The 16,157-nt window shown below is 51.9% G+C and overlaps 6 protein-coding genes across 6 annotated transcripts; 3 read left to right on the forward strand and 3 right to left on the reverse strand.

Moving 5' to 3' along the window:
* Nucleotides 1-158: 158 nt before the first annotated feature.
* Nucleotides 159-1,550, reverse strand: BDW70DRAFT_146926 (glycoside hydrolase family 5 protein; the record flags this gene model as incomplete). Its single annotated transcript, XM_073738644.1, has 4 exons — nt 159-223; nt 269-686; nt 748-942; nt 999-1,550. The coding sequence occupies 4 exons, from the start codon at nt 1,548-1,550 to the stop codon at nt 159-161; spliced, it is 1,230 nt and encodes a 409-aa protein (XP_073600834.1).
* A 2,229-nt stretch (nt 1,551-3,779) lies between these two features.
* BDW70DRAFT_40597 (putative MFS transporter) lies at nt 3,780-5,588 on the forward strand. The gene is made up of 2 exons (XM_073743938.1): nt 3,780-4,498; nt 4,586-5,588. The coding sequence occupies exons 1-2, from the start codon at nt 3,867-3,869 to the stop codon at nt 5,541-5,543; spliced, it is 1,590 nt and encodes a 529-aa protein (XP_073600835.1). The 5' UTR covers nt 3,780-3,866; the 3' UTR covers nt 5,544-5,588.
* A 714-nt stretch (nt 5,589-6,302) lies between these two features.
* Nucleotides 6,303-7,298, reverse strand: BDW70DRAFT_155678 (ankyrin repeat domain-containing protein; the record flags this gene model as incomplete). Its single annotated transcript, XM_073740074.1, has 1 exon — nt 6,303-7,298. The coding sequence occupies one exon, from the start codon at nt 7,296-7,298 to the stop codon at nt 6,303-6,305; it is 996 nt and encodes a 331-aa protein (XP_073600836.1).
* Nucleotides 7,299-8,351: 1,053 nt separating this feature from the next.
* BDW70DRAFT_127122 (alpha/beta hydrolase) lies at nt 8,352-9,798 on the forward strand. Its single transcript, XM_073735219.1, has one exon. The coding sequence runs from the start codon at nt 8,528-8,530 to the stop codon at nt 9,578-9,580; it is 1,053 nt and encodes a 350-aa protein (XP_073600837.1). The 5' UTR covers nt 8,352-8,527; the 3' UTR covers nt 9,581-9,798.
* Nucleotides 9,799-13,655: 3,857 nt separating this feature from the next.
* Nucleotides 13,656-14,619, forward strand: BDW70DRAFT_155680 (uncharacterized protein; the record flags this gene model as incomplete). The annotated part of the gene is made up of 2 exons (XM_073740075.1): nt 13,656-14,271; nt 14,348-14,619. 2 exons carry the CDS (start codon nt 13,656-13,658, stop codon nt 14,617-14,619), a joined length of 888 nt encoding a protein of 295 aa, XP_073600838.1.
* A 45-nt stretch (nt 14,620-14,664) lies between these two features.
* On the reverse strand, nt 14,665-16,156 carry BDW70DRAFT_127126 (sideroflexin family transporter). The gene is made up of 4 exons (XM_073735220.1): nt 15,810-16,156; nt 15,629-15,762; nt 15,467-15,561; nt 14,665-15,417 (listed from the first exon to the last, which is right to left on the reverse strand). The coding sequence occupies exons 1-4, from the start codon at nt 15,911-15,913 to the stop codon at nt 14,767-14,769; spliced, it is 984 nt and encodes a 327-aa protein (XP_073600839.1). The 5' UTR covers nt 15,914-16,156; the 3' UTR covers nt 14,665-14,766.
* Between the last annotated feature and the right edge of the window lies 1 nt (nt 16,157).

Here is a 16,157-nt window from a genome sequence, read left to right on the forward strand (position 1 = left end):
CTGAGTTCCAGTCTACCGTTTTTCATTTATCAGCCATGGCCAGTTAATGATTGAATATTGTTGCCGCATCTTCTTTCGAACGCGATCAACTCGGCTTCTACTGCCGTGGCGTTTCCTGCTACCGAATAACTACCTTTGCTCTTCCTGCCACTGTGCCTTTAGCAGGGCGAGTTGTCATAGATACTATCCAGATCCTTTGGAATTACCCCAGCATCAACCGCATCTACAAAATTAGCCATGCACTCCTAGATTAGAGGAATGAACTCACCTTTATATGACCACCTGTAGTCCCCCAGCTGCGCCTTCCACGACCAGAACACCCAACCCTCCTGCTTTTCATACGCAATCGCCTGCGCTGCAAACCACCTCGCGTAAAATTCCGTCTTGGACGATGGCTCCCAGTCTGCAGTGTGCTCGACATTGTCAGGGACGCTGAGACTCCACTCGCCCACAATGGTCGGCCAGTTGCCGCCACGGTCGTCGGCACAGGAGGCGCTGATATAGCTTTCCTTATCAACGGCGACGCTGGAGTCCCACTTCACATAGCGGTGGTCGTCGTACGCGGCGAAGTAATTGTCTGTCAGCGATTGAGTCGGATCGCCAGAGCCCCATTTCTCGTTCATCATTTGGATGTGCAGGTAGTTGTTGCTGGTGATGCCAAGGGATGATTCGGTGTTGCGGATGCGCTTGGAAACGTCAGTATACACTGGCTTGGCCGGTTGGGAATGAGAAGACAGATGGTATTACAGTGAACGCGCTTGGGTAGTAGCTGTTGATCGTGGAGGAGGCCTGGTCTGCGTTCTGGACAGGCTCATTGACTATCTCAAGCATGCCGACGTTGCGGAACTTGTTATTTTGGTGGATCCTTGTCGTCATCCACTCGAGGAACTCCAGCGCCCGGTCGTACTGGTAGTCCTGGTAGAAGCCGGGGGTAGGGGCATACTGCATGCATATTCAGTAAGCCGCTCTGCGCCGATGTCCAGTAGACTGCCACTTACCTGCCCCGTAAATGGCTGCTTAGGCTGCTGCGCTCCAGGAGCCCCGTGCAGATCTATGATGATATACATGCCCGCATCACTTGCCCACCCGCAAACATCCTCGAGATACTTCATCCCCCCTTTTGGGAAGTGTTCCGAGTCCGCGTAGACAAGATCCTCCTTGAGCCAGTACCCTACCGGGATGCGGATTGTGTTGAGCCCGTACTGTACCATCTGGCTGATATCGTACTGCGTGATCCAGGACCCCCAGTGGTCCGCAAAGGCCTGGTCAGCAGTCTCCTGCCCGAGAGCCATCACGCAGTCGAACTCGGACTGTTGCCCACTACAGCCCATGTTGCTCCATGCCGTGTTGGCCATCCACGGCTCGATGATAAAGTGGCTGCCAAGGTTGACGCCGCGGATCTTGTTCGAGGCCGGGAGCCAGCGTTTGCTGGAGGCAGATGTCACATTGAAGATGTTTGTGCCTGCGGCGGAGTAGATGTCTCTGTCGATGCCCGGGAGCCAGGCGAGGGCTACAGGGAGAGAAGTGAAGAGTGGGAGGATGGACTTCATATTGCAGACAACAACGCTCTGATGGAGGACCGGGAAACGGATTACTTACTCGGTCTCGCAGCCGATCCGATCCTTCAGTAAGGACTGTGGGGTAGTTACCTGAAGGTCATTGATTTCATACTTATAAGCCCCCGTAGAAGCTGAAACAAGGGACCAACGCACAGCCACCCCTAAGCCGGCACTCAGTCCTGCAATTTGGGGGCGATCGACAGCCCAGAACGCGCCGACGAAACCTCATACGGAAGCAAGCCTGGAACAAGCAAAGACCGTTTCTCCGAGCTTCCGCTAGCGCAAGATATTGCGTCGTGATTGGCTGTAATGTATCCCTCGAACTTGATCGAGCGGTATACTCCGCTCGAGATTGTGCCCTTAATCCGGCTGAGATCGGCTAGGGCTCTGGCCTCAATCACATTATGAGTGGCTACTTTAATTAGCAGATGACTCTTAATGAGGAAACTCTCTTCAAGTGAGGTATTATTGAAAGCAAGGCATCTGTTTCTCTAGAAGAAGCCTGCCTACTAGGTAGCTAACGAGCCTTATCTAGGTACCTAGGATCGACTAGATATTGATAGCTTCGTAGGGTTCCCAATTAGACCAAATAATCAATCCCTAATACCTTGATATTTCGCTATATCCATCTCAAGCGTCCGGGTTATAAATCTCGGTAGCCAACAACAATTATAGGACATTAGTCTTCCTTTATTCCTGATTGCTTTGCAGTTACCAGCTCAAAGGTCAGACTCACTAATCACGAGCTAAAGCGCCTCACATTTACCATAATATTAGAGGAACTTCCAGGCCGTGACAGTTTGATAAGTCCCGGCAAAACGAGAAGGCAGTAGTCGGAGTTTTAAGCAATGACCTCCCTTAAGAGAGATGAGCAAAATTGCCCGTACGGGAGGAGTCTTCTGTACAGGAGGAATCTCTTGATAGAGATGGAGTCAGGATCCATACGAAAATAAAATACTTTAAAAGGTCGCTCTCTCAGAGCTCCTGATATCTGAGCAAGACCCAGACCGCGGTCCGTGACACTCTCAGCTCTGGGAGAAGGAGCCTCTGCTCATTGAGAAACCTAGCAGTGCAGCCTTGCCCTAACAATGTATGAAACTGTACAGCGAATGTACAGTGAGTAGCTAGCAAAGAGGAACTGCAGCCGCCTGCTGCCAAGATAGCCACAACGGCACTTAAAGAAAAAGGAAAGCTTTGACAGTGCCAAGGTAGGAAGATTGGTATGAAAACGCCAAGAGTTGTGATGAGCTATCGTGGTTATTTTACCAATGACTAGCTTGTTGGTCAATGGGTTCAATCGACTGCGGGTTGGTGAAGTTCAACCTTATACCATGAGGCCTTCCCTGGATATCGATAGGTATGAGTTTCTCCCTACCTAATCAAAGTGGCTGATTATGGCCAGTCGAGCTTGTGATATAGAAGTCGAAGTCTGATCGAAAGTTGCTAAAAAAACTTGTCTATATATATGGTATGGTATATTATAGATTGGTATAAATATTATAGATATGAGACGATATATGGTTGATTTGGCGATCTAGACTTTGATTGGACCGAATTCAGTCCGATGGTCCGCGATGCCAGAGCATCCGTCGGGAATACCACAATACTGTTCAATCGTTCAATCGCATCCAATATCAAGGTCATGCTCGGGTATCCGCAAGTTAGAGATCCGGCGTCGAACGGGTATGATCGGCAAACACATGCCTCGGTCTCGGCTACGACCCGGCCAGAACTTCACTGTTCATACTCTTGCCACTTTGAGTACATGTATCCCGTGGCCCGGCCCTATGAGGCCCTAACTGATTCCTTTCTGCCTTGGTCTTGAGATCGGTATCAGTATATCTCGGTCTGGTCTAGTCAACTCGTTGGCCGAAGTCCATGACGCGGTGGCCAGCCCTAGACGATCATGCCATTCGTCTGGTATGGTGTCCGTTTACTCCAAGTGTCGTCATTCATCAATAGGACATTATAGCCGGTATCTCTTCAACCTGATTGCACGATTTCTTGACTTTCAGTCTGATATTCTTTTCTATTGATTGGAAAAGGCGGGAAAGACCTTACCTAACCATTCCCTGGATCTACCAGTCAGTATGGGGATCCAGGGTCTATCCCACTTTGCGTGGGGGTTGGGGAAACTTCGTGGGGGCACAGGCTGGGGAAAATAGAGACATCGTGGGGGTGCATAGGCAAAACTTGTAAAAACCCTAATTTAGATATTCCAGCATTTATAGCAACGACGCTCCCACCACTGCGCTCCTCGCACAAACCCCCTCTAAGCCCTTGAATAACAGAGAAAAAGAACAATCAATGGCCGCTCCCCAGGCCAAACCGGCTACCTGCCATGTCGAGGGCCCAGACCTGGACCCAAAGGCCGTCACTACAGACCTCATCCACACGGTCCGCGTCCCTTTGACAGAGGATGACAACAAGGCCATCCGCCGCAAGACGGACAAGCGCATTCTCACCATCCTGGTCTGGGTCTACTTTCTCCAGATCCTCGACAAGACCGTGCTCGGCTACGGCGCCACATTCGGCCTCAAGCAGGACGCAAACTTGACCGGCAACCAGTACTCCCTAGTTGGCTCTATCGCCCCTATCGCCCAGCTGGCCTGGCAGCCCTTCTCGTCGTTCCTGATCGTGAAAGTGCCCCATCGCATCCTGATGCCAGCTCTGGTCTTTGGCTGGGGCGTTGCGCAGGCGTGCATGGCTGCCTGCCACAGCTTCGGCGGGCTGATGGCGACCCGGTTCCTTCTCGGTCTGTTCGAAGCCGGATGCCTGCCGCTGTTCAGTATCATCACGAGCCGCTGGTACCGTCGTGCTGAGCAGCCGCTTCGAGTCGCCGCATGGTACAGTACGAACGGAGTCGCGACAACGGTTGCGGCGGCGCTCTCGTTTGGACTGGGCCATATCAGGTCGGATGTGCTTGCTGAGTGGCAGATGTAGGGCCCCTCCCTCCTACCTTGCACCTTTTACTTTACTAGTATCAGTCTCAACCTAGACGAGAAGGGCTAATGTTGATGATATAGTATCTTCCTCTTTGTCGGTCTGATTACTGTCATCTCTGCCCCTTTTATCTACGTCTTCCTAGACAACGACATTCCATCCGCACGCTTCCTCAATGAGACTGAGAAGCTCCAGGCCATGGAGCGGCTCCGCGCCAACCAAACTGGCACCGGCTCTCGCGAGTTCAAGATGCACCAGGTCGTCGAAGCAGGGCTCGAACTCAAGACTTACCTCTGGGTCGCCATGGCGCTCTTGCTCAACATCGGTGCGGGCGTCACCAACGTCTTTGGTCCATTGATCCTCAGCGGGCTGGGGTTCGACAAATACAAGACCACGCTGCTGAATATGCCATTCGGCGCGTTTCAATGGATATTCATCCTGCTGGCCAGCTATCTCGCACAGAAGGCGCGGCTAAAAAGCGTTGTTCTTGCGCTGTTTATGCTCCCCGTTGTCGCAGGACTGGGAGTTCTCTACGCCGTGCCACGCGATGACTCGGCACAGGGAGCCCTCATGGCAGGGTACTACCTGCTTGCCTTCCTCTTCGGCGGGAATCCGATCATCATTGCGTGGGTCGTGGGAAACACCGCCGGTATGACCAAGCAGAGTATAGTCACGAGTCTATACCAGGCTGCCTCGGCTGGCGGAAACATCGTGGGTCCGCTGCTCTTCAACGACAAGGACTCGCCGGAGTATCTCCCGGGCCTGCAGGCCTGTCTGGGCATCTTTTCGGCCCTGGTTGCCGTCGTGGGAATGCAGTGGCTGCTGCTGTTCTGGATGAATAAAGGCCAGGAACGGCGGCGTCTGGCAAATGGAAAGCCCGCAAAGATGGTGGACCGCTCGATGCATGGGAACTTTCACCAGGCGGATTCGGATGAGAGCGCGGTGGGTGCGGGTGAAGATGGTCAGGACCAGCAGACTGGGAATAATGCGTTCTTGGATTTGACGGACCGGGAGAACGATGAGTTTGTGTATATCTACTAAAGTAGGAGGCCATTTGAATGAACGGACCCCTAGCACTATCTATCCGAGATAGGCTGCCATTGAAGCTGACTCAAATATTCAATGATCAGCTACAGCCGAGCGAATTCGTCGTCGTCGGTGGGCTGTCACTAGGCTACTAGTTCTATTGTCATTCTGATACGAGAGTCGCTATGGTGCCTCGTTGTTCACAGGCCAGTGTAGCTCGTCGAATAGGCCATCGACTGCATTGGATCCACGGGATCTGGAGCAAAGGATAGAACTCTAACTCTGCTACATCTTATAGTATAATCCAGCGGAGTGGAGATACTTTATTCGGTGTGGCGCCAGTTGTGCCCAGTACTGCCGTAGTCTGAACCTCCCCATACGTAGGACAACCCTAGTCCCTCAATCTGCTGATGTACCAGATTTATTAGGGGATCTACCCTAATATTTGGGGCGTTTTGATGCCCTTGAAACTGGGAGTGAGAAAAGATGACATTACATTTGACCGTCCTGCCTACTTATAATGCAGTTAACCACATATGCTTCTCGGTCGTCCGGGGTTTACTACGAGTCTCACACTACGTGTTTAACATCTTTAGCAGTATATTTATTCTGCCTGTCATGCGCAGTCAAGCAGTATTTACAATGCCCACTACACGAAACCGTACTGGCACGGAGGTAAGATCAGGGGCTCAGGAGATAATACATTCAAGATATAGACAGGGACTCCCATTGCTCCAAAGGCAGGAAACAAAGACATCGATCACTTATTAACCATCAGAGCAACGGAAACCCGAAGATGCCTGCAAACTCTTCCCTGTACTGGCTCCGCTCCGCATAGTCTCTAGGAACATTTCCGTGTATATCCGGCTTCCTCTTGTCGGCACCAGCATCCAGAAGGAACTGGACCACCTCGGTGCGCCCGTGCTGAACTGCAGCCAACATAGGAGTCCGCCCGTACTCGTCAGCCTTGTCCAAATCGGCGCCCTGGGCGACCAGAAGACGGACGACACCCACATGGCCGCCTTTTGAGGCCCAGAATAGGGCCGTCCTGCCTTCTAAGTCCGTATGGTCAGTCTGAGCGCCCTTTTCCAGCAAGAAAGATATAATATCAAGATGCCCCCTTTCGGCAGCTAGCAGCAACGAAGTCGAGTCCATGTGATCGGTCCAGTCGATGTTGCACCCATGGCCGATCTCAAAAAGATACTTGACTGCACCAGTTAGTCCCGCGATGGCAGCGTGATGCAACCACGCCTTATTCGAGTCCGTGGGAACATACCTCGGCCTCGATAATTTGCTGTAGTGCACAACGTGACGCATCTCAGCGCCCGCAGCAACGAGAATCCCCAACGGGCCCGTATTCTTGTTCTTCATCGCCGCGAGGAGCGGCGTTGGCTCCAAGTATCTGGCGCCAGCATCAAAGGGGATCCCGTCATCGATCGCGAGCCGCCGAATGATGCGCGTGTTGCTGCTTGTGCAGGCGGCTACTAGGGCCGCGTAGCCTACGTACGGGTCAGATCTGAGCTCGCGTCGAATCCTTGGGAGCAGAAGGGCCATTGCCTGGTGGTCATCGGTCGCGGAAACGTGCTTGAAGCTTACTAGGACTTGTTCGATGGGTAGTGAGTCGTATACCGGGATGCTGAGCGCCCTGAGGCGAGCTGAGGTGTGGACAGAGGCGGCAAGCGCGGAAGGGGCCATTTGCTTGACTATCATAAGGAGGATTTCGGTGGGGAGTCGAAGGAGCGTTAGGCTGGAGGCGTCGGCAAATGACATTTTGAATTTTGCCAAAGGTTGTGCGTCTACCGGTTTTGTGGTAGTTTGCAAGTATAAAGGTTGCGAAAGAGCAGTAGATATAAATCAGATAAACGGAACTTGAGCTTCAGTGGACTCCTTGACAAGGCTATTTATGCATTTGTAGTCGATGTATATGTACCCTTACCTTGGTCCTTCACATATGAAGCCCTGAATGTCTTTCATCTTCCCAAAAAAAGTACTTTGTTAGTCTTAGAGTACTGTTCACAATCGCAGTATACTTTGTTGAAAGCATGAATAGCATTCATCCTTCCCAAAAGCAGGGCTCTGTCAGAGTGAGTTTATTACGAGCACAAAGCCAGGATTGCATTCATTTATCGGACAAGTGCTTTATCAGGCTCAGTAACCTGAAGTTTTCTGGTTTATTTGCCTTTTATACAGTTCATGTAAAACAATTAGTAAACTTGATAGAGTCTTAAACTTGCCTCTACAGTTGATCGCGAGCAAGTATACCTCAGCTTAAACTTTTACAGTCTCAATCTCCACGGTGATCTAAGAATAAGCCATTTCTAGATCTCCCATGACTTAGGGCTTGATAAGCAGATCGTGCCGTTTAGTCCACGTCACTATATGCAGAGCACTAGCTTATCATTTGCACGGCTAATTGTGCAATTTAAACATTGGAAATATGATTGATATCCATTAATGAATCCTTGAGGTAAAACTGCAACGGTGCCATAGACGGGAGCCGGCTACAGCCTTGGGTAATCAGTAGACCTCGCACCGCACCATTGGTCATACGTCACAGATGAGCTTAAAAAAAAGAAAAAGAAAAGTCCCTGGAAACGTCAGGGCAGTACGCCAGTAAGCCAATTGCATATGTGGGTCAGCTCTAAACATTTCAGGTATAGGAGTGTGCAGTACATACTATCTAACCACCTAAATACCCCCCAGGCACCGACTTTCGCTGCAGGCACCAGCATTCTGCAGGAGTTAGATGCATCCAGGCGAAAGTGCCCCGTCCCCCCACGCATCAGCAACTTGCATAAGGCTCCACTGGCGTGGTAATTTTAAGTTTAAGTCTGCAGATCGGCTTATGCTTACTTATTGTGGACCACAACGCCCAAGCAAGATCACCGGCCTCAACTGCAGTATATAAGGCCAATACCCTCCCAACGCCAGTCTCTCTCACATTCATTCACCAGACTTCGAGCAGTTTTCCTAATTCTAAGAACCAAGAGACGCTTACAATGCGGATCATGCAACCTACCCTCGCCCTCTTAGGCGCCCTGGCCCTAGCTGTGCCATCCGGCGCTCAAAACATGTCCTTCGGCGCCAACAACTTCTACCACAGTCCCATCGTGACCACCCACCCCATCACTTTCCCAAGCCAATACGCTACCACCATTGCTGGCAACCTCTTCATCCTCAACAACATCAGCCTCACGGACGCCCATCCTGCCATCGTCGTCAGCCACCCCATGGGCGCCGTGAAGGAGCAAAGCGCCAACCTCTACGCCACAAAGCTCGCCGAGGCCGGCTTCGTCACCGTCTCGCTTGACCTCCCCTTCTGGGGCGGCAGCGAAGGCGAGCCACGCAATGCCGTCTCGCCGGATCTCTACGCCGAAGCCTTCAGCGCGGCAGTTGACTATCTGGGCTCGGACGCCCAGCAGTTCGTCTCTGTCGACCGCGAACGTATCGGCGCCATCGGCATCTGCGGAAGCGGGGGGTTCCTCATCAGCGCCGCGAAGATCGACCCGCGCATCAAGGCTGTCGCGACAGCAAGCATGTACGACATGGGTGCTGTAAACCGCCATGGTCTGCAGCACTCTCAGTCCCTCGCGGCGCGGAAACGGGTCATCGCATCCGCGGCTCAACAGCGATGGGTTGAAGTAAACGGCGGAGCCACCCAGTACACCGGCGGCACGCCCGAAGTTCTCACGGCAAATTCGACCGACGTCGAGCGCGAGTTCTACGACTTTTACCGCACCCCGCGGGGCGAGTTCACGCCCGAGGGCACAACGCGGAATCTGACAACGCACCCAACACTGTCGAGTAATTCCAAGTTCATGAACTTCTATCCTTTTAACGATATTGAGTCCATCTCGCCGCGGCCACTGCTGTTCATCTCGGGGGACCGGGCGCATTCGCGCGAATTCAGTGAGGATGCGTATAGGCGCGCGGTGGAGCCGAAAGAGCTGTATTGGGTTCCTAATGCTGGTCACGTCGATCTCTACGATCGCATAGAGCTTATCCCGTTTGGCAAGCTGGCGCGCTTCTTCCGGGCGAATCTGGTTAATTAGGGATATATGGCGGGTGGATGGTCGGTCTATTCTTTATTATCCAGGGGAATTTGAATAAATGCCATGCTAGTCGACCTTACCGTGATGCGATTTTAGAAGACTGTGCAAATAGAATCTCACTCACTGCTCATTTTTATCCAGACCGGATTCTGTGACTGCTTGTGGGCTTTTCTAATTTAAAAATTTATCTTTTCAAAGCTAGACACCGCGGTTTGACGGCAGGTGTCGCGCCTGTTTCGACTCAAGCTGGTAGAGTAGTAGGAGAATAGAGTAGGGCGCGCAGAGTCACCTGACTACATATTAAGGGCGTTACTCCAAGTTTCAGATAGGCTCCTAGTGATTTAAAGGCTTATGTACTCGGGGCTTCTGCAAGTCAAAAGCCAAACGCTTTAAATCCAGCGGGTGTTGTAACCAGTTCAGCAGCCTCATTCAGCGTCACTAGAACCCATCATTATCATTCATGAAACACATGGAGGATGGCCTCCCGTAGAGGGATCTCAATTGGCCTGCAGACAGGGTCTGAAAACGTCTGCTGTTAAGTGTTTATCATTGGGTATACCACCGTTGCATGCACTGACGTTCCTACGCAGGAAGCAAGACAAACAAGAAGTACTTTTTAGAATACAAATAATGTTCTCGATGCAGGCAGTTGCATGTCAAACGAGGCAATCCTGCTGCAAGCGGTCGGGGTCGAGGTCGAATACCATATTTATTCATGGACCCATAAAGGCTCCCTTCGCTTTATTCTGTCGTGCTGTGTCAAGCTTGGATTAGTGGATACGTGCAAGGTAGATAGTGCTAGATACCCTCTAGTATCAGTGACGTGACTTGCGATGATCGGACCCACTAATGGTTATCTGCTTACCATGTGCTATAAAATCATAAGCGCAGCCAGTTAACATAGAACAGTACACACGCAGCTGGAATCCACCGCCTATTAAGGGGAAAGGCCCCAGATGATACAAGGAGACTCCAACCCTAACCCATGGAATGCTCCACAGCCTAGACTGATGGGTAACGTGAAATTTTACCCCACAGTAGCCGAGACTTGGCAGTAAGCCAGAATAGGAGTATAAGGCCTTTTGCGGTCGCCGGCCGGTTTGGAGATGTGAGTAGAGTAAGACTTCAGGACTTTCAAGTTTACAGCCAAGTCAGGCACAATGTAATACTCCGTGCGCCTCGTTTCCTGAATAAAATGTTTAAAGCTGATATAATTGGCACGCCATGCTCCGCCACAACCGGTAGGCGGCCGCAGGTCATGTCTGACCGGCTTCTCATCGCCAAGGGGCCCCGCTTTGCGTTTCATCTATAGATGCATCATACCATCGAAGAAAAGCATATTCTCCCGCGTCCCACGCGGAAGTTGCCCGAGATTCTGGGCCATCATATACAGGTCCACGCGGGAGCAGCCCTTGGTCTTTTCAGAAAGTATCTGGAGAAATGTTCGAGCAGGAAGACGACACTGAACGGGATGGGGGCCGAAAATGGAATGGTGGAAGGAAGTGTTATGAACGTATTTGGAACGGAGGTGAAGACGCTCATGGGAAAGTATTAGGCCAAAGAGGCTAGGGGTATTCCATTGTAAACTTGATTGATTCCTAAAGGTAGGTAATTTCACGTCTAGCATATGTAGTATGGGAACATGCAGATATAGTTACTTGCTACCGCTGCTACGTTCGTAGTTTGAACGTCCTTGGGCGTGTTTATGTTTAGACGTGTTTATGTAGATAACAGCAGATCCCCTTAACGCAGCATGTCCGACTTGACACGTTATATAGAACGAACAGCAAACGAACAGCAAGGAAGTCTTGAGATCTCCTTTAAATGATAGTTGGCGAGATACTACCTGCACCGCTTGCCAGGAAAGAAGTCTTAGACATTCAGGACTATTCTCAGGGTTGTGGAAATGGATGCATACACTCTCGAAAAAAGAATAGAGGTGATATAATGATTATCTTGAGCTTTCGACATTGAGAAAGCGGGAATGAAACGCGATGATTGCTGACTATAATAATATACTAGCTAGAGGGGAGCTCACTAATTGTTCCTGACAACCGTTTATACTCTAGGCTTGAAAGTGCTTGGCAGGGTGTGGGATAGGCAGATTTTCACGGCAGCCGGAGCTGTACCTAGCTTGGTTCTTGCTTCGATGGTACAACCCAAGCATCCTTTAGACCAAGTAACCATTGAAAGCAACAACATCCTTGGGGCAGAACAAGATATATTAGACACAGCCGTGCTCTTACGGCTGAGGCCATTCATACCTTGATGAGTGTACCTCATAATGAAGGAGTGGCTCGCAGGACTCCTTCCTCGCGAATCTCAATGTCGACTTAAAGCATAATACAAGATGATCTTCCCTTATTTCTGTCCCCAAGGCCTGTCAGGATAATGGGTGCTCTAAGGTCGCGAATTGCCATAAATGACACATCAGGTGACCTATTGGATCCTTTAGCCATCTCCAAGCGCAATCCCATAATCAGCCGATCTTTCCATTCGCATCGAGCAATCAGACACAAATAAACCGTTCGACATCATCTCTTCCGCTTCTTCTTCTTCTACAGACATTCCTGCGATAATGGGCGGAAGACGAAGCGAAGAGTGGTAAAGCGTGGTTTTTTAGGACAACCCATCGCCGAGCCGGCCACGGGAATCGGCTAGATTTCGCGAGATGGACGGAACTGAGTATTGACAGTGGACGGAGTCTTCATTTTTGCTTCAAAAGTAAAGTATCATGCATGGCGTACTCTAACTGGGACTCGACATCAAGAATCCATCAGTTGCCATTGTCGGTCGTACGGGCCGTGGAAATACTAGTACACTAGCGAGAGAACGCTATGGAAAGTTAGGGCTGTTTTCTTGAGGGCGAGTTTGCTGACAACCAGCTTATCTTGGTCGCGATCGGTTATTTAAATTATCTTCTTGTCTTCACCGGGTTTACTAATCTGCAGATAAGGCTGAACCCCCTGCCTCTCGCTCTCTCTCGTAAAGGATCTTGGTGTCGTTCCTACCAATAAAGAGCGACAGGGCTCACCCATCGACCGCGAGATTCATGTATCCTTGGGCATATATCAAGGAACCTATCACCCGAAACTCCCAATCTCCCCAGTCTCTCGATCTTCCAATCTCCCAGTCTCCCCGGTCACCCCAGTCGCAGGTGAAAATAGCCCAGCGAGGCCGACCCACCAGCAACGGCTATACGGCCAAAGACCCCGACCGCAATATGTCTCGCCCCAGCAGCACCGCCGCGATCAGAGGCGGATAAATGCGTAAGAGGATGCTGCCAAGACGCGGTCTCTGCTGACAGCTTCACTGACAATTGGAGAAGGCATGACTCGCCGGCTCGTACTCTAGCGAAGGGCTGACGATGCAGATCGAGAGACGAATCGAGAGGAGTTGAGCCGTGATGATACCGTAAGGTAATAGCTGGGATGACATACAGAGGATATTTATAACCATGGCAATCTTGATTCATCCCCAGCCTTCTCATCCTCATCCTCTCCGCCGTCCTTGTCCTCGTAGTCTCCACTCAGTCTCAGCCGCACGGCCCCAAAAAAGCTCGGCGCAGGCCCGGCGGCGAGACTGGGTCAGCACTAAGCCCGCCGTTCTTCATCTTTTGCGTAGAGCAATGGGGCCAACTAATTTCCCTGCAGCTAGTCAGCCAATCAGCCTCTTTCGCGGCGGAGTTAGCGCGGAACGTTTCGAACGGGGCTTGACAGTGGTGGAGCTGGGTCGGGCCAACACCGCTAGGGAAGTTTGAGCTACCTTAGCCAGCAAAGAGCAGCAGCTCGTGAGCCCAAAAGCAATGAGCACAGCCTTGCAGACTGCCAATTATCGTTAGACGGCGGGCCTCAGGTGTTCGATTATTTGATTTTAATTCTCTGCTCGGCACAAACAGCCAACAGCCTGACGGCCTCGGGGTCCCCTATTATGAAACGTGAGTCCCCCGACCCGCTGACTTCAAACTTCTCTCATACTTCTCCCATACTTTGCCCAAACTTCGCCCATACTTTTCCTAAACTTTTTTTGCATATATGCAATTGATCTATCCGCCCATCCTACCGACCCATACACAATGAGCTCCGACGATTCCGACTGCACCTCCGGCTCCGAAAACTGCCACTTCAGCTGCCCCTCTGGCGGAACGTGGTATGTCTGCCCGGAGGCGCCCTTCTTCGTCGGTTGCTGCAGCTCTGATCCATGCACCAACACCGACTCCAACTCGACTAACCCATGCCCTGACGTCTACGCCGCCTCTTTTGACGGGTCCATCTTCGACTCCATCCGACCAAACACTTGCATCGGCGAGAGCAACGATAACTGGTACACATGCAACTTCACCCAACCGCGGTTTATGGGATGCTGCAGCATCAATCCCTGTGCGAACGGGACGTGTCCGCACGAGAATGTCTTGCCGGCCGCGTGGAGCCAGAGTCGCGGGGATCAATATGAGTTGTTTCTGGACGAGGCGAACACAACTGATGGAGGCGACGGGGGGTTGTCTGGAGGCGCAATTGCGGGGATTGTGATTGGAGCTGTGGCTGCGCTCGTCTTGCTGCTGGCCGCGTTCTGGTTCTGGAGGAGGAAGAGACGTGGTGCGGATGGGAAGGGCGGCTATGCGCCCGGTCACGGGACGGGGCCAGCCACAGAAGGCGAGTATGGGTATCAGCAGCCGACCTCGCCGTATCAAGGTATGTTTCCTCTCTAGCTGCAGTCGACCTTGAGTCCCCAGGTCGAATTCGGTCTTGGTATTGATCGTCTGCGTAGACTCGCACTTCTCCAGCCCGGGCCAAACCACCATTAGCGCAGGGGCTAAGTATCCCTCTGGCTCGACATTCAGCCCGTCGCTGTCGCCGCCATTGCCCTCCGAGGGCGGGCGCCCGATCTCTGAGATCAGCGGGAGCGACGAGCATTTCCGACACCAGTCGGGCCCGAACCACGGGCTTGGCGTATTTGCGAAGCCCGACCCGATCCCGGAACTCGATAGTGCGGCGAAGCCGCCTGAGGTGCATGAATTGGATGGGCTCAGCCGATCATAAGTATCTTGTCAGGAGCTGGAAGAGTCGATATTTTTGTACTCTAGAATATGTATGACTTAATAAGTAATAACGAACAGAATAAAAAAAAAGAAAAAAGTCTTCTAGCAAAGCAGGTCTATACATTAATAAGTAGAAAGAGGGGGTCATTTACATTCCCCGGTTGAACTCGACCTTTCCGTCCTTTCCACCGCGGTTCCAGAATTCCTCCTCCAGCGACGCCGCGCTGATGGCCTGTCGTTGCGGGAACGCACCCAGGGCCAAGGGCAGGGCGAACAAGGATGTGGCGAGAACCAGTCCCAGGTTGGCTGGGAGGACCATACGCGGACTGAGCAGCTTCCTCTTCTCCAGCTGCACAAGAATCAGAGGGGGAACAACCATGATCGGGGTCGCGTTCAGAACTCGGCTGATAGCTGTCTCACCGACAGCGATCTTAGCAGCGACCTTGCTCCGTCCGAGACTCTGGACCGGCTCGCCCTCTTTCTCTGGAACGGGGTATACGTCGATACCCTGGCGGATTTCCTCGCTGCGCATGAGGAATACGTTGAGCGCGCTGGCGCTCGAGACGGCAGCGAAGGGGACGAGTCGGCCGAGGATGAGCTTGGTATTGGGGGAGACGTTCTTAAGACGGGGGACGAGAGCGTTCAGGCCGAGCGCGACGGAGCATGAAGCGGACACGGCCATGAGGTAGGATTTGGCCATCTGCGAAACGGAGAGGGGGGTTGATTTGTTCGAGTTGGCATTATTGATTGCCACGTTGAGAGATTGATTTGCGATTTGCCAGAGCAAAGTCCCGGTGGTCTAAGTCCCGTCAGATATATTATTCCGTCCACATAGACGACGCTGTTACCTTAAGGCCCGGTGTGAGCATTCCCGCCGTAACGACCAGGTTAGAGAGGACGTAGCATGACATGCGGAAGGGGAGGAAGACGGGCTCGCCCGTGTCTATTAGCAAGCACAAGTTAGCCAAGTGGCCAGTGAGCCGGTAACAGGGTTCATATCTGGAACGTACCCGGATGTAATGTCGAATCCACCACCTTCTTCGCCCTCCATAACTCCGCATTCATTGTCGAGATCTCGTTCTGCTTGTAGGAGGAGATAAGGCGCTTCGCCTGCTCCAGTCCCGCTGAAGAGACGAATAGCATCCTGCTCTGTCAGCCCGCAGTTCACAGGCAGCATACGATAAGAATTACCTTGGATCGGAAATGTCGGCCGCATGGCGCACGCGACCCCAGTAGGTGTTTAGGTCATATTGCGAGTGGGGAAGCTCCCGGTCGCCGGGGAGCGAGGCGGACATTTGCGGCCAGGTAAAGAGTGACAAGGCACAATGAGAGAATGACGATAACGAAAAAGACACCAGACTGGAGGAGAAGAGAAGAAAGAGTTAAGATGCGGCGAGCGACAAGCGGGAGAAAATGATTCAGCGTTTGTCGGAGGCGGTGAGCCCGATAAGCGGGGTTAGCCAATCGGAATACTCCAATCGCCATTCTGGCTCAGGGACCGAAAAATACTGAGGGCTGACCCCTCTTCCAAATTCCATT

The sequence above is a fragment of the Aspergillus foveolatus genome (assembly GCF_047715535.1).
Source record: "Aspergillus foveolatus strain CBS 279.81 unplaced genomic scaffold BDW70scaffold_2, whole genome shotgun sequence".
NCBI classification, from domain to species: Eukaryota; Fungi; Ascomycota; class Eurotiomycetes; order Eurotiales; family Aspergillaceae; genus Aspergillus; species Aspergillus foveolatus.